The sequence below is a fragment of the Nipponia nippon genome, unplaced genomic scaffold, assembly GCF_047370975.1.
Source record: "Nipponia nippon isolate SJK-2023a ecotype South Korea unplaced genomic scaffold, ASM4737097v1 scaffold_2, whole genome shotgun sequence".
Lineage (NCBI taxonomy): Eukaryota > Metazoa > Chordata > Aves > Pelecaniformes > Threskiornithidae > Nipponia > Nipponia nippon.
In genome coordinates, this window is record NW_028262336.1 from 16,523,478 (window position 1) to 16,549,221 (window position 25,744).

Sequence of the window (25,744 nt, forward strand, 5' to 3'; positions counted from 1 at the left end):
GACCCATCTGCTGCCCCTGTCTGAAGGTGCTGTTTCACAGTATGGCTGAGCTGGTGGAATATCCCAGCTGCTGATGAAAAGGGTTGTTTGCTCCCATCCCAGAACCCCAAAGAAAAAAGTGTTCTTGCTGTCTTAGTGGAAACAAATAACTCTTTCCTTGGGTCATTCTTCTTTCGGCTCACTATGGGGGTCAAGCATGGGGAGAGGAGTGTGTACGTTGCTAGGAATAAAGCAAGTGAGAAAGCAAGACTCCTTTTTTTTCCATGTAGCTGGTACCTAGACCAGCTTAACTGCATTGTGAAACCACATTTCTAAACTGAATTTCCTGGAATCAGGGTGCTTCTGCCACTGTGTTCTCTGTAGGGGAGCTGACACAGTGAGGCTGCTCTGAGTAGGTGATTGATGCTGAGCTGAGGCAAATAAGAGCCTGTAGCAGTGGCAAATGGAATCCTGTTGGAGTGTCCTTCACAGAATGGTTGAGGTTGGAAGGGACCTCTGGAGGTCATCTGGTCCAAGCCCCCTGCTCAAGCAGGCCCACCTGGAGCCGGTTGCCTGGGATTGTGTCCAGACGGCTTTTGAATATCTCCAGGGATGGAGGCTCTACAACTTCTCAGGGAAACCTGTGCCAATCCTCAGTCACCCCTCACTGTTTGTTTGTTTGTTTAAAAACAAAAAGTGTTTTCTTGTGCCTTCCAGCTGGTCAGTCCACCTCGATGCATGGGGTTCTTCCTCCCCAGGGAGGAGAATTGCATCTGATTGTCCTTCTTGCTCCTTGGTGATAGTATTGTGTTGTGAATGTGCACAGAGGGAATGATTGTACCTTTCCGCCTCACAGACTGGAAGCAATAGTAACGTAAATGCTTCTGCATCTCTCTCTTTTTTTTTTTCTTCCTCTTCCTTTCCAAATACGAGAAAGCACCTGTCCTCCCATTTGAAATGGGAGCCTTGGTAATTTGGTGACAACTGCTCATAGACTCTGTAGCGTGTCAAACTAATAAATTACAGTGTAAGAAGATGAAGGATTCTGACATCTTAATTAGCAACAAGAGGCAGCAGGTAGCTGAAGAATCTCCCCGGATCTGTGTCTCTTTCTCAGGGAAAGCGTCTAACTGAATCACAGAGGTTTTGAGAGGCAGCATCTTGCTGGTGCTTAGTGAACAGAGAAGAAACCAGAGGAATCTGGGGGGGAAATGGAAATTGCCTCCTGTTGTACGGCCATGCTTTGTATTCTTGTGATCCTTTACGGTGGGGTGGGAAAATTGTTTTTAGAGAAATGCATGCTTTTAGCCAATACGCTTGACTTAGGGGATAACTTAATTTGCTCTTTACCTGAAAGCTCTTTCTGCTGAAGAAAATGTACAAGACAGCAGCTTTGCCTTGCAGATTGGATGTTCTCACATGTTAATGGGCATGGCTGAGGGGCACAAATGTTTCTTTAACATGCCAGAAGGAAGCTGGAGCCATTGCTTGTGGCTGCATTCATTTCTAGATATTACACTTCATAACTTTTTGCAGTGCCACTTCTGCAGAACTGTGTGTTCAAAAGGAGATGGGGAGCAGGTGCAGAGTCCGTGCCTAAGGATACGGCTGGCATGCTGGAAGAACAGCGTGCTTTGGGAGGGAGAGGGGTGTGCAGCAGTGCGGTTCGTCATCAGCTCTTCAAACCTGTCCATATCTAACAGATCATTAAGTCTCCTCTTAGAAAGCAAACAATTTGGGGTTGAGCAATTCATAAATGGCTAATTGAGGGCGCCGATTTGGAGTTTGGAAAGGAGATGCTTTGGTCCTAGCCCAGAAGAGCAAGCATGCATGTAAAGGTCCTAGAAAAAGTCAGAATGATGAAGTCCTAAACGTCATCCTTACCAGAGTAAGGCAAAACCTAGAGTCACTCGGAGTAAGGGGAGGGGAAGGAAGCCAAATAAGCAACTTCCAGGAGTATGGAAAGATGGGCCAAAACACTGGAGTTTGTCTTTGGAGGTAAAGGGAGGCCCTTGTGTGTGCTCCCTTCCTCCATTTGTTTCAACTGAAGAGAGCAAGAAGCTTTGCCTTTCTTCAGGAAAAGCAAATTTGAGGGAAAGTAAGAAACCAAGCTCTCTGCGGATCAGAAGTATTTTGAGAGACCTCTTCATGAAAGAGAGGGAGTTCCTTTAATGAAAGACCGGGTGGTAAATGCTATTTCCTTTTGGCAAGGATAACATGAAGGTGAGATTTGGGACTCCACACTCTTCTCTCCTGGGAGAGCATTTTAAGCATCTGGGATGTTATGAGGTGAATTACAGCAATAATAGGAGCATTCAGTTGTTTAATATTGGGAGGGATTGCAGAGCATGCAGGAAAATGAAAAAAGAAGTGACATTAAAACATTATTGACTGTGAAACAAAATGAAGTTTCTTATTGTCTGGGAGTGAGTGATCGCGCAGGGAATAACACTTGACAATTCTAAGAGTGACCCTGGCTGTTGAACATGTAGGACCTGAAGACTAAAGAATGGTAATAAAAAGAAATACGGAGGCTGCAGGGCATAATGAACTATGTCAGAAATTTCCTGCCTAGCTTTGTCACTCAAACAATTTCATTTCCCCCCCGCTCTTGATAGGTTGGGAACACATAGGAGCTGAGAGTTCGGCGTTCTGCAATGTGTGTTGACGCTTCACGGCTTTGGTACTAGCACGACAATGCTGCGTCTTTTGGAGGTCTGGGAGCAGTACTAGAAGCGCCAGGGTAAATGGTGTGTCCTTACATGTATTTTAAGAGCTAAAAGAACAGAAGGAAAAAACACACATACGCATCTTGGGAGACTTCACTTTTTGTGCAGGTCTGTACTAAATCTTACAGTGGAGTACCTGTGGTTACAGCTTCAAAGCTCAGGCTGGGAAGGCAGTAATGAAGCCATCACTGCTTTTCATTGGAAAATATAAAAGTAGGTATTGCCTTGGGCATTCCAGCAGGCCACTGCAAACGCTGCTGTGTATCGCGGTGCTTAACCAGACCTGGAACCAGCAGTAGCGATGTGAGTCACTAGGGCATGTATTCAGTGGGCTGTAGGAAAGAAGCAGCTCCTGAGGACAAGACACAAGGAGCAGTGCAAGTTAAAGTGGTGCGTGGGCAAACCGACACTTCCTGCCTGCGTATGCCCAATATAAGTATAATCTGCCTGGGAGCTTCTGTTTGCCTGTTTTTCCCGTAATGATGGTATGGTATATGAAGAACATGCTGATCTGAGAGTTGGAAAAGGGCTGGGACGGCTCTGTTCTGACCTTGGAGGAAGAGAAATAGCTGATTAAATAGGTTCATGGGAAGGGCTCTACCTTAACTACAGAAAAGAGCCTATAGTGCTACTGGAGCTCTCTGCCATTCTGTCGGGTTGGTCAAAACTGGTATCTCCTTTGGGGAATACAAGGATTGCGGATTATAAGGGACTATGTTTCTCAGCATCTTTGCAGGAAAATGGTCAAGCTATAATAAGCAGTAGTTGCACAAAGATAGTTGAGCCCCCAGCAGTTGTTTACCAGTGTGAGTCTGAACCAGCAGGACAGTCAGCTCAGTCTTTCCCTCGTACATCAGCATGTATTGTTATTCACCTTTTGCACCAGGTACACCTTGATCCACCAGCTTCTTCAAAGCCTGTGTGAAGTAAGGAGGCTGAGCACCACGAGCTGCCGAGCCCAGGGACCTGTGTGCAGACCGGCTCCCTGCCATCCTCCTTCCTGATGTCAATATGGGGTATCCCTCTTTTCTCTGACCACAGGAGTGGCTGGCTGGCTTCTGGATGCTTGGCTCCATGACTTTTCAGATTAAAGAGTAGTTTCAGACTTCAGTGCAGCCAAGTAACTTTAAATCTACGTTCTGATGGGATGATCGAGAACGATAGAACTGTACGAGCGGGGAGATCTCGTGTCGTGCATCCCTCAGGGCAGGTTCATCTCCACCTATGGTGTTCCTGAAGAAGGTAAACGTCTGTCAGAGGGAGCTGTAGTGTGAGAGACTTCAGTCTCACAAAGCAGTCTCTCTCGTCCCTCACTTTCCTTGCTTCTGGGAAGTTAAAAATATACCTAGCCCCCATGTCCAACCTGAATCTCTGCTGTTCAAGTCCAAGCCTGTTGTTTCTTGTCTTCTCAGTGTCCAACGCGGATAATGAATTATTCCTTCCTCCTTCCATCATCTTCAGAAGTTTAAAGGTTGTAGTAATAGAGATGATCTGTGGCTCAAGAATATGTCATACTAAGGCGGTGTTAAAACTAGCATATTTTAACATGCATAATTGTAGACACAGAGAAGGAGCAATTAGAGGAATGTGACATCCATATAGTATGAGGTTTGCTTAAAAAAAAAAAAATCACAAGGGCAGATCACATTTAACACTGTGCAGCTGTAGAATACCAATGCCGTACTGGGGAAAGTAAAGAAGTTGTCTGTCAATATACGGACCAGATCTGAGAAGAACCAAAGGATGAAAAATGACTCTGATCTTGGCGAGGGGGTTGGATGTCTGACTGGATGCATAATTATAACAGAGGTACAAGACCTCTTTTGCAGTCAGAACTTGGGAAGCTAGTCACAGGCCAGAACAATCTATGGTGATTAAAAGAAATGTCACCTCTTTCATATTTATTGAAAACATTTTTCTTAAAAGACAGTAAACATCTGCTGTGGAAGTGAGCGGCTGTGAGAGGGAGCAGCTAGCGGAGATGAGTGAAAGCAGTTGTGTTGGAAGAACAAAGAGTTCCATTGGCGGCTCCTGTCTCGTTTGCCCGTGCTTTGATATTTCCCCACTGATTGTGATATTTCCATACCAATTATTGTATAAATTGTTCCTGGCTGACCTCTCTACTTAGCCATTCTTAGTTGGCTCAGCAGTGGGAGGAATTTGAATGAGGAATGAACAGCTTTTTGAGTCAGTTCAGGAAGGACGGTCCATGTGCTGGGAGTGGTGGGATGGTGGCAGGAGTGGAGGAGGAGGATAGGGGATCAGGCACCCTTGGTAGCACAATTTAAACATCAAAGCAAAAGGGTGGAGGATAGGGACAGAGTTGGTTTGCAGGTGGCTCCAGCCAGCCTTTCAGTGCAGTGAACTCTTTTGGCGTGACAAAAAATACATCAAGCAAAATACTGTATTTTCCCCGAATGAGGCTTTACAGTAATAAGGGGGGGGGGGGTACCACATGTTTTCTTCTGATAGCATTGTTTTTTTTCCATCTGGCAGCAGGTTGCAGTGTACAGAGATTGTCCTTGCTGTGACTCATTTATGCAAAAATTAAACTCGAACCTAATTTTTATTTGTGTGCGTTAACAGGAGACTTCACAGAATAGCAGGTGCGTGTTGCTAGAAGATGGTCTGTTTTGGTGTTCCCTGTTGGGGCAGAGTCTCCCATAGGGATTACATTAGTCTTCAGCCGATGAAAAATAAGACGGCCGCTTGGGGAAGTGTTCTCAGTGGCTGGACAACGGTGAGCTTGGAAAGAGCCTTCTTGAAAGGAAACACCGTTTGGTGGATATCAGTCCCTGCTTTTTCTCCGGACTCCACAGCAGGGCTAAGTAAGGGGCTGGTCTTGGGAAGAGCTGTCTGCATCTTCCCTGGAGGACAGAAGGGAGAGAGAAAGGGCCATTCCCTGGGAAGCATCATGCCTAAGGGAAGGTGAGCTTGGAGGATGTTAACTGTCCCTGGGCAACTCGCTGGAAGCAAAGGCCTGTGCAGGGCACGATGCTCCTGTTTTGGGGTAGGGGAATGGAAACGCTGAGGAGGAGAGAGTCGCAGGGGAGCCCTGCTTGCTGGTGGGTTACAATTAACCACGTGCGCCCCGTTGCTTTGTGAAAGCAGCCAATGCACGAACTGCTGCAGCTCGAAGGCTGCTTCTGCCTGCTCTGCTGTTCCCCATGCCTGCTGCCTGTGAGCTGCAGGCTGTGGCATCGCCCTGCAGCGCTGCCGTCCTTGTTTGTGGTGGGCTGTGAGTGTATGGGAGGCAGGGGGGAAGCAACAAATTAACAACGCTGGCTAATAAAGCAACAGAACCCTTGGACTGGATGAAAACGCCATTTCCTTGTTGTGAGCATGGCATCCTTTCCTTGCCTCGCAGTCGGAGCGGGATGCAGGTATGCCCGCTGCCTCCTGTGGCGTTGGGCCAGGCTGAAGTTGCTGAATGCAGCCAGAGGAAGAGTCTGTTGGCACTCGCCTCGCCTCAGACCATGCCGTGCGTTGGAGAGCCAGGGCCAGCCGGGTGGTGAGCCGGGGCTCCTGCACCGCTCCCGCCTGAGCCAGCCCCGGACCTGCGGGAGGGCAGCAGTTGCCACAGCCCGTGATGCACTTGGCGCTTGCACCTGCTCTCGGGCTGTGCGTGCCCAGAGCATCGCTCAAGCTAGGAAGTAGACGCTTTAGCATAACTGCTCTTTAGCGCTCGTGTCTGAATTGTCTTCATTACGGGGGACTTTCTGCCAGGTCCTGTGGTCTGCTGCAGATGCTAATTTGTCATAGCCAAATGGGATTTATGCACGCGTCCCTTCCCTTCCCTGCACATGGGCACAGGCTCCCGCCTCAGTTCTGAGGGTGTTTTGGGGGAACCAGTTCAGTTGGCCGTGTTCAGAGCAGAGATAGCCACTCTTCTAGAGAAAAAGCTGAAATGGTGCCTTTTTTTATCTTCTGTTGTAGTACAGCCAATGCGTAATCTGCAGACCAGATGTGACCCATACGGCTGAAGAGCATAGCCTGCATTGACGTGGGTTGTGAAGGGGCACGAGGACAGCTGTACCAGTTCAGACTAAGGGTCCTCCACCTAGCTCAGTATCATCTCTCAAAAAGCTGGAGGCAGACAGCTGTGCAATTGTAGCTTGTTTTGGGAGCCTCCCAAACCTGATGTGATCTACCTATTTAGTAGTCCTCTTTCAAGTATTTGTCCCACCCACATTTCAACCCATGTAAACTTTCCATGTCCACAGCATCCCTTGGCAAGGACGTCCCCAGGTCTGCTATGTGCAGCTGCAAGAACTGCCTCACTTGTTATAAAGCTGGATCTGACCACTTTCGGTTGACGGCCCTTGGTTTTTAAACTGAAAGAGATGGTAAATGGTCAATTCTTGACCATCCTCGCCATGGCATGCATATTCGTATAGACCTTTACCAGATCCTCTCAAAGTCGTCTTTTTTCCAGGCCAGAGTCCTCATCTGCTCTGTTATTTCTTATGTAGAAGCCATTCGCTGGTGTTTATCATCGTTGTTGCTCTTTGACACTTTTTCAGGAGGACTTATAAGTTGAACAAACAATAACGACGACAAAAAAAACCCCAATGTGCGCTGTGTATTTGTGCAAGGGACAGGGAGAGTAGGGAGAGGGATCTCTTTGGAAATGTTTTCTGTCTAATAGTTGTAGTCAAAGGCACAAAGTAATTTTTAAAGGAAATTTAGGATTAGCATTATCAGTTATTGACAAATAATGCTTTAGAGCTTCTAAGTGAAGGAAAACTGCTGTAAAGCTGCAGGGGTAGAAACATCCCCTCAAGCTATGTAATCCATTTGGTGTTCAGCACTGTCAGCCCTACGCTTCTGGAAGATATGGGAAATACAAAGACTTCTTTTTAATTGCTCTCTAATGATTAGAGACCTAGGATAATACTCCTTCCAAGAGCTCAGGTTTCTCCTTTCGATTAAATGTCTGCTGGCTGTGATTGTTGATATCTAAGATACCTTGATGCAACTTGCTGTGGTGCCTTTGCGTGTGGTGCAGGCGTAACCCACACTCTGAGAGATGGGGAGAGTGTTTGTGCAAGAGGTTCCTGGCCATTCTGTCCCCAGTTTTTATTTATTCTTTTGGTGTGTCAGTGCTGTGCACACAGAGTTTCTGTGTGCAGAGCCATCCTTTCTTTCATTACGCTCACCTATCCCTTGCGATAAGCCTTGAATCAATGTTCTCAGATACAATTTTGCACGCCTGTTCTTCTGAAAGGGACCTGAAGGTCCACCTCCTTCCCAAAGAGTGTTTGGCACTTTCTGAAATAGGGCATCTTCAAAGTATTTCAAATGAGGCACCTGAAATGACCAGTCATGTCTGGAAAACCTGAGCTCTGAGCTCTGCATGTCTCCCCATGGAAAGGTCGGGTCTTGCTGTAGCGAGCTGACGTCGCTGGGAAGGTGCAGCTTTTGCAAAATACAAAGCGTACTCAGAAGCTGAGCTACAGCACTTCTGGGTGAGATGCTTGGCTGGCAGGGATGCTCAGTGCTTTTTTCTTGCTCATAGGTTGAATGGAGAGGCATTGAAGTCCTGGCTGTGCTATGACAAGGGACACGTGAACAGCCAGGTGACCCTGATATTGCGTTTCTCCCTTGCCTTTCACCTGCCTTTCAGAGCTGCTTCGCCTGACATTTGCAGTGGCCTTGGAGCCTGCTGGGCAGGCTGGCATAGGGGAGGCACTGGCACTGGGCATCTGCTGGTCCCCAAGTCCCGCAGGGTCCCCTTGCTGCCTGACCTTGAGTCTCATTGCCCGGCTGCACCATCCCCTCTTGCCGCTGCCTCCTCCTCTTTCCCCCACGCGCCTCCCGTCTCCCAGACGGGGCCTGGGAGATGGGTAAGCCAGCGGAAGTGTTGAGAGCTGCCTGGCTGTTGTTTGGCTTGCTCTTAGCTCAAAAGGCCAGCGACAATAGCCCTCATCTGGAGGGGATAAGGATCAGGGAACGCTTCCTCCTTATCGCGGGGGATTTGCTGCCTTTTGGAAAAAAACAGATGCGCAAACCTATCATTTCTTATTAATTTTAAAGTAGCTCTTGGCTTGCTACCTCCTCCATATCAGCCCTTGCATTGTCAGTAAATTATATTGGATTTGCAATTAAAAGCCAGCTGTGCCAGTGAAGTACCAGCCAAATGCCACCATAACTGTCTCCTGGGCGTCCTAGGGGAGGTGTGGAGCGCACAGCTCCTCCTCCAGTGAGCTCTTCTCTCACTTCGAGAGGGGAGGATAAGAGTTTAAAATGGGATCTCAGGCGCATTATTTTTGTTAATCAGAACGCTTGCTTGCTAAGAAATGCAGTTCTTTTCTTGATACTGCATGTTCATGGATATAGCAATTCCCAGAGCTTGAAAACTGCCAAACACCCTTCACCATGCAAAAAGTTAACTGTTTGAGGAGCAAACTTGTAGTGGTGGATGTCTGTCTCAGGCTGATTGTTTTTCTCCTTCCCTTTCTCAGCTAAAATGATTTATTGGAGAAGTATCTCTGCTTCTGCTGTGTGGGTTTTTCTAAGTGTTGAAAACCATTTGAGCAGGAGCTTGCGGCCAGGCAGGGAGAAGAGCACTGAGGATGTGCTGCTCCCGGCCCCTCCGGAGATCCACCCTGTTCAACCGACTCCTGGGCCTTTGTGTCTCACCTCTCGGAGGCTGAACAGCAACTCGCTGCAAGTCGTAGCAAAACCCCAACTGCTTTGTCCTCCTTCCACGCTGGAGCTGGGCAGGGCTTTTTCTGCACCGGCTGCTTCTGTCCCTCAGCTGCCTGGGCGCCAGAAGCCAGAATGGGAAGCAAGGAGCTCTTTGGCTCTTATGTCTCTCACTTTTGGCTGGATCAGGAAGGTGCAGCAATCCAGCGCAAGAGGGAATAGGGAAGCAGGAATGTAGAAAGTGTGTCTCTTCCGAACCTGGTTACAGACAAGGTCCCAAAAACCACTGGCAAGGGAAGAAGGAAGCCCACATTAGCGCTGGTCATGAGGGCGGTGGGATTTGACACCTGCCAAAAGGCTGCATGCCTCGGGGCGCAGAGATCAGCGCGGTGGGTCCCTGAGGTCGTGATCTTGCCGGCACGCTTTGGAAGGGCCAATACGTGTCTCTGATAAAATGATATTTTTCAACTGGATAGTTGGAAAACTCCTCAAAGAATTCCTATGTAAAAAAAAAAAAAAAAAAACCAGCATTGCATTAAAAGCCTGCAAAACAAGGTCATGCACTCAGCTGAGAAACGAGTGTTGTGTGAGCAACTTTTAATTCCTACCACCGTGTATTTGCTTTGTGACGCAATTTTAATTGTCTCACTGCATGCAGGATATCTGTCTGCTGTAGCAAGGCTACATGTGCATACAAAAATTGTATTATGAGCTGTCTTTAGGCATGCAATAAAGATCTCGCCCTTCCTGCTGCTTTAAAAACAGTTCACTTCAAAGGATGTAGTATTTGCTTTGTCCTTTGGCCTTTATGGGGTGAGAGAAGAGGCTGTCTGCACCTTAGATGTGTTAGTTGTCTCTAGCGTTATCTTTCCCCAGGATGAAGAGATTGGTACAGCAAACAGCGGGGGAGTGTTTGCCTCTGTTGTTCCTCTCCCCGTTTGTTTTGAACGTGCAAGCTTTCCCCGTCCTCCCCTTAAATCGCATTATTTCATAAAGAGTAAGAAGAAACATAATTTGGAGCAGCAGCGAGCTGAGCCCAAGTTAATAGTTTGAATTGCACTCCATCTGTTCAGCTGCATGGCCTGATGGATGTGCTGAACCCATTTTTCACAATTTGTTTTAAGCTGGTAAGAACCATCTCTCCTGGCTCCAGCCCAGGCTGGCTGTGGAGAAGAAACTTCGTATCTGGACGTCCATGTCCAGAGGGTGGGATTGAGTCAGTAATCCCCAGATGCCAGGCTACCTCTTCCACCTACAAGTTGCTGGTTTTTGAAAGATTAAATTCTTCTCTGGACTTGAACGTTGTTGTCAAAAATTAGAGGGGAGGGGGAAACCCCAACGTGCACACGCACACAGAGGATAAAATCTGCAAACGTGATTATGCAGGACCCGCTTTAAATCGGCTTATTGCTGTTTTATGATGGCAAGCAAGCAGTCACAGAAGCCAGGGTGATTGGCCTCGCCATGTGCACATGCTGCTGGTAACTCAATAACCGATGAACACCCACCGTGGTCTCCAGACCTCAAGCCTTTGATGTAGCAACAAACAAGATAGATTGCTGTAATTTATCTGGCCCCTGGAGGGCTGTGCTGGTAATGTGCCATGAGCCCAAGGGCCAGCCATCCATAATCTGTGTAAAAATACAGCAGATCGCAGTCGCCGTGCTGCGGGATTGTCTTTGTTCAGTGCTGCAAGAGTTTGTGTGTGTACAATGCAGAGTACTGGGTTTCGATTTCCAGCAGCCAGGGGCGGTAAGTCTGAGTGTAATATGCCCGCTCCCTCCATTAACTTTAATTGTTTTTGTTATGTACTAAATATACTCCTTTCAAATAGGCTTGGGAAGGAAACACGGTATTTCCCCATATGCCTTTGCAAGCGTAACAGAGACTGGAGAAGGCATGATGGGTTTGGGGGAAAAAGAGCGGGATTTTGTACCAGCTGAAGCCTCCAGCGGGTTTGCTGATGGAGGACAAGTGCTTGTGGCGTTGTTGTTGGGTGGCCCGGAAACCCAAGGAGAGGGAGCGTAGCCTCCAGGCTTGCACATGGGCCTCTCTCCTGGTGGAAGATGGTCCTGGTTGGGCTGTGCCAGGACAAGAGGGAGCCTCTGCCAAACTGGGGAGCCCCACCAGCCACTCTGGGGTGCTGCAGAGCGGCCGCCGGCCATCTCCTAGTGCCCTCTGGCAGCAACCTGTGCCTGGGATCACAGGATGATGGAGTTGGAAAATAAGAGTAGTACTGAAAGCAAAGCCCTGCAGCTTGGCTTTCAGGTTTGTTGCCATGCGGCGCAGTATCTTTTCGTGCCTGGATTCTTATCGCTACCAAAGAAAGGTTTTTTGTTACCTCAACACCACTTTTTTCATGGGGCCTTTTAAAAAACACTTCACTTGGGTGAGCAAGAAAGCCGCAACGTGGCAGAGGGGGTGCTGTGCCAGAGCCCAGTGTGCCAGCTGTAAAACGGGGTGCAAGGGCTTGCAGAAGGGGTAGGGCTGGTACATCTGGGGGGAGGCGCGGGGGCTGCCTGCTGAGAAGTAATGCTGGGCTCCTCTTTTCCCGCAGGCATGGCCTTGGCCCAGCGGCAAGTGGCAGTGCAGGAAGGGCCCCTTTACCGCACGGAGGGGTCCCATGTCACGCTGTGGTGCAAGGTGAGCGGCTACCAGGGCCCGGTGGAGCAGAACTTCCAGTGGTCCATCTACCTGCCCTCGGCCCCTGAGCGGGAGGTGCAGATCGTCAGCACCGTCGACCCCTCCTTCCCCTACGCCATCTACACCCAGCGCGTTCGCAGCCGGGGGATCTACGTGGAGCGGGTGCAGGGGGACGCTGTCCTGCTGCACATCACTGACCTGCAAGACCGGGATGCCGGGGAGTATGAGTGCCACACGCCCAACACCGACGAGAGGTACTTTGGGAGTTACAGCGCCAAGATGAACCTCGTGGGTAAGCTGTCCTGCTAACGGCATGGCTGGGGCAATGGGGCATCTCCCAGCCAGTGTGCAGCAGAAACCCGTGAACCCCCCATGTGTGATGTGGTCCACATAAGCCATCAGAAAAAACACCAGTGAGGAGAACAGGAGCAGAGAGCAGGTGGCGTGGTGGTGTGAATTGCAGGAAATCATGGTATAGGGATATAGGAGAAATCAAGCTTTCTCTAGTAATAAGGCTCTAAGAAGAGAAACCAGGCAGTGTAGCCGGAGGGAGGAACATGTGAAGCTGTGGCTGAAAGCAAGAGAGATGTGGAACTGATTTACACAGAGAGAGAGCGTTAGGGAGGCTGCTCCAGATGGCACAAGCTGCAGAGGAGAGCTGTGTGCCAAAGGTGTCGAAATAGCAGAGCGGAGAAGAAAGGAGCAATAACGAGCGGCACGTAAAGGGAACAGGAGAGATGGTCATCTTCAGGCTCTTAACAGAGTGCAGTGCTGAATGCCTCCCGAAACCAGCACACTGATCAAATTGAGCTGTCTGTAGATGAATGTGGGGAGTTGGTTTGGTTTTCTTTTCGTGTCTGCGTTAGAAAAATCGAAAACGGGTTCTTTAAAATCTGGAGTATTTCCACAGCACCTCTCTGACTAGCCGATTTGACCTTTTCAAGCTTCAACTTGCTTTCTGTATCTCAAAATAGGATTGGATTTGAAGTCTCTGACCTGGCTAACAGCGGTCAAATAGCTTCCATCAAACTCTTTGGCTGAAGGGCTCCTCCGCTGCAGAGACGACCCTCTAGCAGATTTAAGCCCACAGACAGCAGGCTTGCTTCTCTTAGGAGACATTTTTGAGCCCCTAGGTCTCCGTTTTGGAAACCGCTTTGGCATTATCCAGCCATGCTAGCTGGTCAGGGTGTTGCCGGTTCAGGCCGTGTTGACACAGGAAACCTGTTGTGAAAGGAGCCGAGGTGTGAATTCAAATCACTATAGCCCTCCTTTGGGCTCTGCTCCTTGCCTCCTGCTTGTGTGCACCTTGGCTCCTTCCCTTCGGAGGTGCCAGCCCAGCCACTCTCCGAGGCAAAGCCCCACCGCCTGGGTACAGGCGCTTATTTAGTTGCCTGCTTTCCCATCTGATGTCCATAAGCAGTTGGGAGGTAGACGCCTGAATACTCTTTTCAATTTATTTTTTTTTTTTTTGTAGTTCCGTGATTTGCTTCAGGTGTCCAGGTTTGCGGTTCCCCCTTTAGTTTAAACAAGTCTGAGTCAGCGCTGCCACTGTAAAGTCACCTCAGGGAGTGAAACCCATTGAAAACCAGCACCTGGGTGAAAAAAAAAGTGCCTGGGGGCAGGGTAGGGTTGTGGTATTTGCGGTTTGCAGCTGCATCCCGTGAGCTGGGGTCCTTACAGGAGAGCTGTTGGAGCAAGTGAGAGTACCTGGGTTAGCTGCCAGCCTGGGGCACAGCGCAGGACGGGGATGTGGGCGAGCGTAGCCAGCGTGTCCGATGGCTGGGCGGCAGGGAGCTCTCTGCTGCTTTCCCCAGGGGCTGGGGAGCCAGTGCCCTCCAGGTTTTAATTGTAGCTCAGCAGCTTCTTCCGTGGCCAGCCTGGGGCTTGCTGGGTGAGATGCTTTTGCTCTGTCCCACCCTTGCCACTGGTACAAGGCACGTAAGATTTGGGACTCCGTAGACACCCTTTGAGGACATTGGCTTTGGGGCTTATGTGTGTCCAGGATGCTCAAGAAAATTGATCTAAAGTAACTTTTAGTGGATTAGTTAAATCACATTATGCCCCTTCATGGATGCTTGTGCTCAGAATTTGGAGCCCTAATTTGGTTTAGCTTAATTCATTTCTGAAAATTCACTTCAGAAGTGTCGTAGGGTCACTTGTGTTTTGAATGTGGGTATGTGCATAGGTGTTTTCCATGCTTTAACCAAACTCTGACAGAAACTGAATTTTCCAGAGTGCCCCCTGCGATGACCTGTAGACAACAAGCCCTTACAGAGGGCTTCCCGCTCTGGCTCGTGTTCACGTGAATCAGTGCTGACTTCAGCCCCATCAGGCCCTGAAGTCCTGCTGGGGAAACGGGCTCCTCTGTGCAGGGCTGGGCAGAGCATGCGCCCTTTTTTTTCCCCTGTCATTTTAGCTCTCAGCGACACGTCTTGGGTTTTCAGGCCGGCTTTGTTGCTGCAGACAGTATGCAAAAAGAGGTACATGAGAGCTAAATGAGAGTTATTATTCTCATTTTCTCAGAAAGAGAACCAAACTTTTGGGTGGTTTTTTTCATCCAGTTATGAATTTTTAATTGACTCGTTAGATGGATTGGCTCTTTTTTGGCAGCAGCAAAGTCTGGAGGGAGACAAGTTTGTTAGCATCTCTGTTCTCTCCTTTTTTGTGTGAAATGGATGGGTTTGGAGCAGTGTTGATTTTAGACTTGCTGCTCTGGGAGCTTTGAGTTGTTGTGTCCTGTGGTTTGAGGGAAGAGCTGAAGGCAGAGTCTCCCCTTTTCAGCTGGGCAATACAGCCCTGTGATGGGGGAGCTGGATGGGACACTGGTGCAGCAGATACGGGGCTGCTGTCTGCACTGGGACATCTCAGCTTGCTGCAGAGCAGCTGGGATGTGTCTTTGCTCCTGCCATCTGAGCAGCATTGAGGGCTATGTATTCAGGGCTTTGCAGCTGCTAAAAAATAGTCTTGTCAGCTTCAAAGATGTGCCGCTTGGGCTGGGAAGTACATTTCCATCCACCTCACAAACAGCAAGCATGGTTGGTGTTCCCTCTCCCATTTTTGGTGTCTCCACTCGAGGATCTTTTTGATTCATCGAGATCTTGGCCAGGATCTAGTACCACTCTGAGGACCTGAAGTCTCTGATGGCCTGGAGTAAGAAGTGCTCCCCAGGTGCTTTGTGGGACTCTTATCTGAATTTAGGCATGCAGCGCAAGTGCTAATCATCTCACTGAAACTAGGAATGAGGCCAGTAATGTGGTTCAAGGGCCTTCTGTCATGGGGAAATTTGTATGAAGGCTTAACCTTTTCCACCAGTCTTCAATTCACTTCAGCTGCTTCAAAAATTAGTCTTTCTGTATCTTGCTACCCTTCTTCTCATCTCTTCCTGAGCTATATCATTGGGAAGGGGGAGTTATACCTGGGCTGCGAGATGTGTTAGGAGGAATAATTTAGGACGTCTCAGACTGAGTTGCAGGGGCTGAGGGAGGTGGCAAAAAAACCGGGTGCAGCTCTACAGGATGTTGTGGAACCATGGCCTTGCGATTGATTTATGAGAAAGGATTAGCCCACGTACAAAGTCTGCAACTCCATTGTTTGCCTTCGGAGTTCAGTTCCCTGAGGCTGACACGAAATGGCTGAGGGGCTAGTTCATGCTCTTTTACTCAGGGTGGGAGGAAAAGATTTTTAGAAGATCTCACGAGAGGCCTCCCACTCATCTAACACCAGGCACGTTGCCTAAGGTAGATGTTGAGGCAATATCTGCGGTCAGAGGACAGAGAGGGACAAATCTGGAGAGCAACCCATCTTTGTTTAAATTAAGTGCATTCTTCTCTAAGTTGACTAAAGAGAGAGCCTAGATGTTAGACTTGGGTTAGGCAGCTGGTGTTGAGTGAAATGAATTCTTCCAGTAGTAGCTGAAGACTTGGGTGCTTTTGGAAACTTCCCCCATGGGGTTCCTGAGCAACTGATGGACATTTTGGCTTTGTGGTTGAACTGGGAAGACGCTTGGGCATACTGAAGAGGGGAGTTACAAAACTAGACCGATTAAATGAGGGATCTAAGGACCACTCACATGTGACTGGCAATTGTATTGGGGTCCTGGCCTGTTTGTTGCTGGCTGCAAGAAGTACGTGGGCTGCTCCTTTGCTTTTTGAAGAATTTAAGGACAGCAAAGGATTTGCAGGTGAAGGAAAGCAGCATCCCCACTGGCAGGACAGCAGTATTTTCCAAATTGTTGCTGGAATTATCCCTTGTCTTAACTCTTGAAATATAGGCAGAAGAGGAGGTTTCTGTGCAGTAATTTAGGTGGTAAAGCTTCAGGGGTGCTGTGCAATCTGAGATGCTGGTTTGTGCTCCTCATCTTATGTTGATGGGTAAATAAACTTGTGTTTTGCTGTGGGGCAGAAGTGAGCACATGGCAGTTACTTTAGAGTGCATGAGTCTCTGCAAATTTGTACTCCACTATATCTCTGCAACGAGTTGTTTGTGCGCCTGTACCCTTACTTAGATAACAGCAAAGAGGCCCAGGTCTAACCTCTTCAGAAGCTTCAGATTTTTATCTCAGTGGTTTTTTCTTATCTGTGCTCCCAAAAACGTTGAGCTCTTTTTCAGAGTAAGTGATTTGAGGGAAGAAATCAAGCTTTGAGGTTTTTCTTAAACAGGTAGTGACAGAGCAGGAGAAAGGGTTTCAAAGCACTTGAGGAGGTCACAGCTCTTGTACTCTTTATTTTGGGGGAAGCAGCTGTACAGCATCAATCCTAAACGAATTAAAGCAAAAAAATGAAAGGGGTTTGGACTGGGGGAGAGACCACAATGTCTGCGGTACCGCAGAGTGGGAAGGACCAATTTCGGTGCAGGCTTGAGAAACAAGCAGCACTCAGACATGGCTGTCTCAGCAGTGGGCAGGAGCTGCAGCGGAGCTGGTAGTGCCTGCAGGGGTGGTCACTGGTGTCTCCTTTCAGGTGTAGGTGAAATGGGGGCAGAGAGGATTTGCGCTAGCTAGATGCTATTCAGTGGCTCCCCTGTCCACCCTCGCGGCCCGGCCAGACTTCTGCTCTCTGCTGTTTCTCGCTGGTCTCACCCTGCCCGGGTAGGCTGGTTCCTCGATCTCTGACCTGTTCCCCTGGGTCCTGCCTGGCTGTAATGGCTCCCAGGGGCTGGGTGTGGTTTTTTTGGCTGGCCCCATTGTGGTGAAGTTTCAGCATCGTGCCAGGCTTAGGAGTGGTGGTGGTGCATGGGCACTGGTGGGGTGCAGACCTAGCTGCCTCTCTGCCTGAGGTCAGTGCTGGCTGCAGCTGTGCTTGGTGGGGTCTCATCTCCAAATGCTGAGCTGCCCAAGTCACTTGCAGCTCTCTGCAGACCAGAACTCAGTCCATGGATCCTTTGACCATGCCTTTAGGAGTGTGTCTTGTAGGGGTCCTCTGTGCCCTTGAACTGTGGCATGTAACTGTGTGGCCAGCTGCAAGCCCATGGCTGGGAGGGGAAGGGTAGCTGTAGGGTGCCTCTGAGAGGCTTTGGTGGCATGGGAGGTGGATGAAAGATTTATGCAGGCCAGACACTTTGCACTGGAAGGGAAGGAGCTGCATGTGTCTCAGACAAGCATTCAAGAGAAGAAAGCAGGTCTTTTGTTGAACGTGCAACCAAAATCTCCAGAATCTCTCTATGGAGAGCTAAAGGGCATATAGCAGGCAAAAAAGAAAAAAAAAAAATGAACTTTTATTAGTCCGTACCAGCTGCTGCTGCTTGTTGCCAGCACCTTCCCCTCTTTGTCAAGTGCTGCCATATGTGATCTGTCTCTGCGTGCAGAGCAGAGGGAGAAAGTCATGCCGCAGGTCTGCCGTGTTTGGGAGAGCACCGTCTGCTCCTGGGAACCTGGGGGGCCTCAGGGTGAGAGCTGTCGCTTTGGCTCGTGTGGGGCACGTGGACCTCGGTGGCTGCTAGTTTATTCCAGCAGTCAACTGGGCTGAAGGCGGCTTTGCTTGAGGGAGGTGTTGAAGAAAGAAATGGCAATCTTGCAGATAAGAATCTACCGGTTTTGATAGAAGTCTTTGAGGGCTCTTCTTTCTATGCTGCCTTTTTCTTCTTCTTTTTCTCCTGAGAGATAGGGGAAGGTGTTTGTCACTGTACATGAGCAAGCAGCTTGTGTCCTGAGGAGGCCAGGCTTTTTGCAGATGAGCAACAACAGGCAAAAATCGAAACGAGCAATTCAGACTGCCCTGAGAGGTTGCACAGGCTCCATCTCTGGAGGGTTTCAAGACCCGACAGGATCAAGCCCTGAGCAGCCTGGTCTGACTTTAGAGCTGACCCTGCTTGACCCTGTAGTTGCACTACAGCCCCCCGAGGTCCCTTCCACCCTGAATTGTCCTGTGATCCCGCGATGAACCGCTTGGCTGCTGTGTAGTAGAAACCACTGTTGGGCAGCAGTTTGGAGGGAGGGTGTTTAAGGAAAGGTGTAAAATGGTATATAGTGGTGATGTCAGTGCTAAATAATGGTATAACATTGGTGACCTCAACCAGGTGAGAACAGCAAGGACCTATTGTACATCCCCAAATTCTTTTTTCTGGCATGTTTTTTTTTTTTTATTTCATATGTTTCTTATTTCTTTAGAGAGGTTGCAGGAGTTTGTCTCTATTGCTCTGCTCTGGTGTATGAAGGCAGAATTTGGAGATCCTAAGCTCAGATGTCCTAATCTATCTGAGGCCATCTCGGTGGCTTTGCTACCTCCGTGAAGCATGGGTATGTTTTATTTAGCCAAGCCATCAGTTAACCAAAGTGAGTTCTAGGATTGGTGTTGTTGAAATTCCTGCTTTGTGAGTGACATTCATCTTTGCCTGTTTGGGCTGTGCTTGTTGCAGTAATTAGCTCCCCAGAGGAGTAAGATGTCCTTCACTTTCAAATTCCCCTTTAGTTGACATTAAAAAAGAAAAAAATCAAATACCTTCTCCTAGGTGGTCCTTTGCAGCTAGACACAGGGTATTTTGTTCTTACTGTCCTCCTTTACATGCCTAAATCTCTCTGTAATAGCCTTGAAAAAAAAAAAGGTTGACCTATGCTGCCCTGCTTTTTCTCTCTGTTCCTGCTATGGTTGGAAAGGGAGCGTTTGTCTGTTGATGGGGAAGGGATGAGGAGGGGTAAATATATTTACCTCTGGCAGTTCCTATGGGCACAGCCTGGGGACTTGCACCAGCAAACCAGAGTACCTGGTTTCTTATGCTGCGGAGCAGTGGGGGGCTGCAGGCATATAGGTCCTATCCTGCATCGTGCTGCCAGCTTGCTGCATGTCCCTGTACGGCGCTCTCCATCTCCGTCACCATTTTCCAGCTGGTAAAATTAGGGATAATAGCATACAAGCCTTTCACAAAGTCTAAGCTAAATAATTGCGACGTGCTTTGAGCTCCTTAGATAGCGGGAGTTAGAAACAAAGGCTTATATTTCAGCTCTGCCTGGTAATGATACTGAATAGGATTCATCTCCAGTCCTGCTTAGTCATTTCTGATATCTTGAAGGTATAGCTGCTTAAGCTCACCCGGTTTTGCCCTTGCAGCAGCTGTGAGGCTAACAGGCGCTGCCTGGCTGAGGGGGCCGGTGGTCCACGGTGCCGGGGGCAGGTGCGTGGGAGCCCGCTGCAGCACCCCCGCAGCCAGCAGCTCCGGAGCTGGCAGGGGGGCTGCTTCCCGACAGCCCGCTGCGGCGTGGCCGTGCGTGAGGCCAGTCCAGAGGCTCTGTGCCCCTTCCGGATTTCAAACTCCTGCTGGTAAGAGGAAGGCACTAAGACCCATTTAAATTTCCAGTCTGGTTTCTTTTGGTCTTTTTTTTTTTTTTTTTTTTTTTTTTTTTTTAATCTTGGCTTTAGTCTCTACAGTCTGGCAATGAGTTGCATGGGCTAGTTCTTCAGTTCTTCCTTGTGCTTTTTAAAACACTTTTTGTAGATACCATTCAGGTTATAACTGAAAGCTTATAACGGAAATCTCTCTACCTGTCCTCACGTTGCTAGACAAGGTTCACTCATTATTTTGTGTATCTTTATCTTGTCCTGTTATTATATTTTCCTGCTAAACTCTTCCAATTGCTCCTGTTTTGTTGCAGTACGCCATCTCCTATTCTTTCCCGTTGGAAATGCTTGCCTGATTTTTACTTTATTATTGTATTATGTGACATCCCTTTTCCACCTCTATCTGCACAGGAGAAATGGAACCAATTTTAGGCAGACTGCACCTGAAAAAAATGGATAATCCATTGTATCCACTCTCTCCCTTCTTAGCTGTTAGTGTTTTTTCTCCCTTGCCTTCCTGCCCTGTCCCTCAAAACTGCAGGCAACTTGGTGGGGTGACGTCCTTTGCAGGGGGGGCTCTTAGCTGTGGAACTGATTCTTCCTTTTTTTTCCCTGTCCACCTACCCATTTCTCAAAAAACTGGCATTAGACACATTTGGGGCTCATCACTGTATTCCATATGTTTTTCCTACATTGTCCTTTTTGAGGTAGAGGTACTTTTTTAAATTTAGCCAGCGTGTGGAGAAGGTTTACAATAAGATTGTGTGTCTTTTTTTTTATGCGTGTCTGTATGCTTGTACCTATGCATTGTAAAAAAAAAAAAAAAAAAAAAGCATTCTAAAATGCATTTCTAAAAATGTAAATGAATACAGCCTCAGGCAATTGCACAGCCCTCTGCTTGAAAATCTAGGCTGGTCTTTAAAATGAGCCCTCTCGCTTCCAGACTTTCTATGTCTCTTACTTGTCAGGAGGGGAGGCACAGAAGCCCAAACGCTGACTTGCCTTCAGACTGTAAAGAGCTGCAGTGTTTTGCTTGGGTAGGTTTCTGTGCAGCACTGAGCCTGAATAGTAAAATCAGACCAGTCAGTTAAAATCACCTTTGAAAACTAAAGCAGTCTTTCAGAAAAGAGGCTTTTGCAGGAAGGCTCGGAGTCTTGCCCTCTGGTCTGCTCTCTCGCCAGCTCCAGCCATGCTGGGCTCCACTCGAGCATCTCTCAGGTTGATGGGGCTGCGGTGCTTGCTCTTCCCCCTTTGCCTCTTTGGTGTCAGTGAGGCTGGAGGCTGCAAGGCTTGGGATCCTCTGCTGCCCTGGAAGGAGTTACTGTAAAAGCAACACTCTGCTCAGCCCACGCACCCCTTTGCTTGTCCTGCCGGCTCGTCTCTCGTATGCTTTGCCAGTTCCCGGTGAAATGAGGTATTCGGTAGTCCTAAATGTCCTATTTATTTATAGGATGCCTCTCCGTCTGTCCCTCTGAGAAGAGCGATCGATGGTATAGGCTGTTGGTGTAGATTGCTATAATGTCTGGGTGTTCATTGCCGATAGGAGTAAAGGATGCAAAGATTTTTAACTAGGACAGAAAAATCTTCAGCCAGAGATCCTGGTGCATTTGAAGGCCAGCTCTACCACTGGTGGATTACTTGGGACCCTGAGTTCAAATCTTAGGGTCTCCATCCTTTCCAAGAAAGTGAACTCCGCATGTGAGGGAGCTGTTTCAGGTCGGGCTCTGTGTGCTAATCGTGGGAAGAAAAAGATCGTCTGCTGTTGGAAATAGTCTGGTGCGAGCTCCCATCCTGAATTTAACATTTCCTCCCAGTGTGCTCTGGGCAGCCCCCAACCTCTTTCCACCCACCCCCCACCCCCACCCCAAATGATTACTTTTTCACTACATGCACAACTGAGAGAAGCTGTGGAGGATGAAAAAAATTAAGAGCACAAAAGCAGAGCCAGACGGAGCCAGGCTGGGTCAGGCGAGCAGGTGGTGGAGTCAGCGGGCTGTAACGTGGGATGGGCAGAGCCTGGTACCTGCCTCCTACCTCCTGCGCGCTCGGCAGCTTTCCAGGTGCTGCCTCCGGCCGTATTGCCCACCACGCCGGAGGGTGGCTGAGGGGCACCCATCTCTTCCACCTGCGCCTCCCTGCTTGTGATGGGTACCGGCGGGGCTGAGCGGCCAGCACAGCCTGGCGACTCCCTGGTGTGGGGACCTGCTCCTGGACTCGCCGGCGGAGCCTGTTGGCATTTCTGGAAGCTTTGCCAGAATACCAGGTGGCGGGGGAGAGGCACGAAGTGTGCAGGTTTCTCTGCTTCTGTGCCTCCAAACAGTCTCTCAGCATTAAACGGGGAAAGCGATAACTGTGAGCGCAGCTGGTAACATATGGCACCCGTCCCCTGCCTTAGCAATTGCTCAGTGAACTCTGAAAGTGGAATACGGTCCCCGTGGCTCCAGCCAGCTGCAGTGCTGAGAAATCCTGCGATGGAGCAGCCCGTTATTCGATTACTAGCAAAAATGTCACGTTCCACATTGCCTATTTTTCCTGCTGCCTCCCTGGGGAGGTTTTTGCTATGCTTACTCCTTCCTCCCACTCCTCTCTCTCTTCTTTTTTTTTTTTTTTTTTTTAATTTGTTTCCCTTGGAGGATTGCTTTATTTGTTTTCTAGTTTCAGCCCTTAGACTTGGTTGCTCTGCGTATCTGCTGGTCTGCTGCCCTGAGAGGCAGGGGCAGCTGTTTCTGCTGTTGATGCCAATGGTTTTCTTGGGTCGTCTTGGAGAGCAAGTAGGTCTGGTAGCAAATGATCAAGTCCCCGTGTAGCAGAGGGGAAGCGCAATGCCCATTGCTGAGCCAGTCTGCTTCTGTGCCACAAAGCTCCATGCTCATTGTGGTGTGGATGCACGTCTTTTTTTGTTGAATTACAAAACAAACGAAGTCAAACTGGGGACCAGTGCTCGGGCAAAACAGAGCAGCAGCAAACCCAAAAGCCCCTAGCAGCATTACCAATCGTACATCAGATCCTTTTTATCCTGTCAGATAGGATAGCACAAAAGTTGAAAGCCTACTGGTTCTGTCCTGCCCCCCAGGAGGGCTCAGAAACCTAAGTGGTTCCCCTCTGGTTTGGGCTTCTTATCTGCTAATTTAGAGATGTTGTTGTTGAGCATCTTTGGGGGGAGATTTCTTCTGCTTTAAAGCATCAGAGGGTCTCTGCCCCGCTTCTGCTGCCTGCTGGTGAGAAGCTGGGAGGAGAAATTTTCCATCTTGATTCTGTGGCTGCCCTGTCAGTTTAGCCCTATAACAGTTTTACAATCTTTATCTGATATAAGTTTAAGAGGATTTCCCTCGGCGCAGTGGGATTATTATAAGTCAGAGAGCAGTCTCCAGCTGATATTCCTTCGGCAAGTATTTATTTTAAGAGGGTTTAACAGTATTTAATTTTTTATTTTTTTTTCCATGGGTCATAAGTAAATTGTTTACGTTACCAGAGAAGTAGAGCCTGGATAAAATGAAGGAATGTATTAATTGCTTTCCAGGCTGGGGGTGGTGGAAGGAAAGCAGCAGCTGGAGGTGGAGAGGAAAGAAGATAAAATAGTAATGTTGAGGGAAATGTAACATTATTCCACGTGGCACTGATTAGTAATACTGCCAAACAGCTGTTTATAAATAGGAGATGTAATGGGAAGGAGAGCTGCAAGGAAGGTGAGAGCGCTGCAGGCGATGCTGGCTCATCATTTGAGGAGGGGGCGGCTGCTATCAACCATGTATCTGCCCCAGGGGTACCGGAGGCTGTGCTGCTGCTGCAGCCCCCAGGAGCACGGCGGTGCTGGGGGTGCCCCACGCACCCTCCCCAGCCCTTGTGGGGTGGCGCTCAGTCGGGTTTACACTAATGCATTCCCCCCAATTTAAGGTTTTCATGCTACCTTCAGGAAAGAAGAGCAGTGACGATCCTTGGCATTGGGAAAGCTGTACCTGTAGGAGAAAAGTCTCCTTTCAAGCCACACGTGGGCCGTTTCTTTTATTGACGGCAGACGGCTCCGGGCACATCCAGAAGTCCTGCTGGCTTAGCGAGAGCCGCCTTCTGGCCACCTGCACCCAGACGGTGTCCACAGTCCTTGGAGTATTTCAGAGGACGCTAATGGGATGGGATTAGCCGCCCCACTTGCCCTTTCCATCAACAAGAGACGTTTCTGGAGAGCCTACAAAGAGGAGCAACGCCAGAGCTAACAGGGTGAACCTGAACAAAAGTGCTTTTGAATGCTGAGAGAAGCGTGATTTTACCCTCTGGCCCTACGGCGGCAAGAGGTGGGGCTGCTCTGCTCCCCATTTAAAATCTGAATGAGCCTGTGTCTTAAGGGATCGTCGCTGGCTGAGTTGGTACTAATGGGCTGGATGCCCTTCAGCGTCCCTGCTCAGTCCTGCACTGGTTCCCTGACACTGTGTTTCAACATCTTGTGCCCTTTAGGGCTTTATTCCTTAATGCATACTAGTTAAAATGATAACTTAGGGCTCTGCAAAGAAATGTTGTAGCTAGGGATGCCTGTCTTGGGGAAGCGTGTCACAGCGGGCAGGGTTTTCTGGGCAGGGATGCTTCTGTCCTAGGCACGATGTGCTCTGAGCGCTTAACTTTCTCAGACCCTGCCATTCTTCATTTTTAGCTGCCTGTTCAAGAGAGCAAGATTTTTATAAAACCATTCCTTACCAAATGCATTTCATGACTGTAACTTGTAATGCCTAACTTCCTGAGGGTGAGAAGATTTAAAGAGACCAATTTTTTTTTTTTTTTTTTTTTTAATGGCTTTGTGCTGCTGTATGGAAATGAAGAGAAGATCCCAAAGCAGCAGGTTACTTATATCAGAGGGTTAATGTGAGGCTCTTGAGCCTTGTCCGCTGAAGAATTTAATCAGCATGCCACAGATGACCACAGGCGCTCTGGCAGTCTGTTGTCACCTTTTGAGCTCTCTCAGGTGTACTGATGCCACCTGTCCACAGATAGGACTCCTTGCAAAACTGCAGGTGATGGTTGTGCACGACGGATGGCCCACCTGGCACCGTGACTGGAAGGTGGGAGTGCTGGCCCAGCAATGCTAGCCTACGGGGAAGGGGAAGCTGGTGGAGAGGTGGGGTTGCCAGAGGCACGAGCCGTCTGTTTGGAGAGGCTCTGTGCTTTGGAGGAACTCCCTGGCTGTGGGTGCTGGCCAGAAAGGCTGCCCTGAGAGGGGCGGCGGCTGTGGAACAGCGTGGAGACACACTACGGCCACAGGGATGCTTCCAGCCTCTTCCCTCTGCAGCGATATCCTGGCCCAATGTGTCACCGACAGGGGATGCTGCTCAGGCCACACCTGTGCGGTGGCACTGCAGACCTTATCTGTTGAGTGGAGTTAGGAGCACTGCCCATCGTCCAAAAAGCTCCACTCGAGCTGTTTGGCAGCTGAAGCCAAATAAGTGTATGAGTATATCTGGAGGAACGCAGTGGTTGGTGCAGGTGGCCCTGGGGGATAAGCATCCCTTTGCATGAGGGGCTCCTGCCTCCAAGCTGGTGCCTGGGGTGCAGGGTAAGCTGAGCCAAAGGCTGAGCCCTTTGGCTGCAGTGTGGTCGGGAGGAATCAAGGGGCTCCTGCCCTTGCTGGGGAACGGGAAGGTTGTAGTCATCCCAGTGCTGGACTGTGCAATGTGAAGGAGAGCGAATGGAGGCGTCCAAGGCAGAGAGTGAGCAGGCTGAGGGAGAGTGGAGGTGAGGGAGTTAAAAACAAGCAAAAGGTGGGGGAAAAAAAGGCAGAGCACTGAAAAGGGAGCAGGAACAGCAGCACTGGGAAGGCAAGAGGAGGAGGGAGTGTGGAAGTGGCAGATGGGAAGACCTTGGACAGGAGGTTTTGTGTCGTGAAAGAGCAGCAGGGTGTGTAGGAGGGTGCTGGAGCAGGGGGGGCTGCACATGGGGATGACCGGGGAGGGACTGTGGCTGGGGTGGAAGGAGTGTCCTTGCTCCCTCATG

The 25,744-nt window shown here is 49.1% G+C and overlaps 1 protein-coding gene across 2 annotated transcripts in view; it reads left to right on the top strand.

Annotated features, from left to right (window-relative positions):
• The window catches only part of IGSF3 (immunoglobulin superfamily member 3), a 100,561-nt gene that overhangs the window by 16,106 nt on the left and 58,711 nt on the right, over positions 1-25,744 (top strand). For both annotated transcript variants that reach the window (XM_087758392.1, XM_087758393.1), the window contains exon 2: positions 11,914-12,291. In XM_087758392.1, coding sequence (XP_087614518.1) covers positions 11,914-12,291 — 378 coding nt within the window. The remainder of the gene's footprint in view (positions 1-11,913; positions 12,292-25,744) is intronic.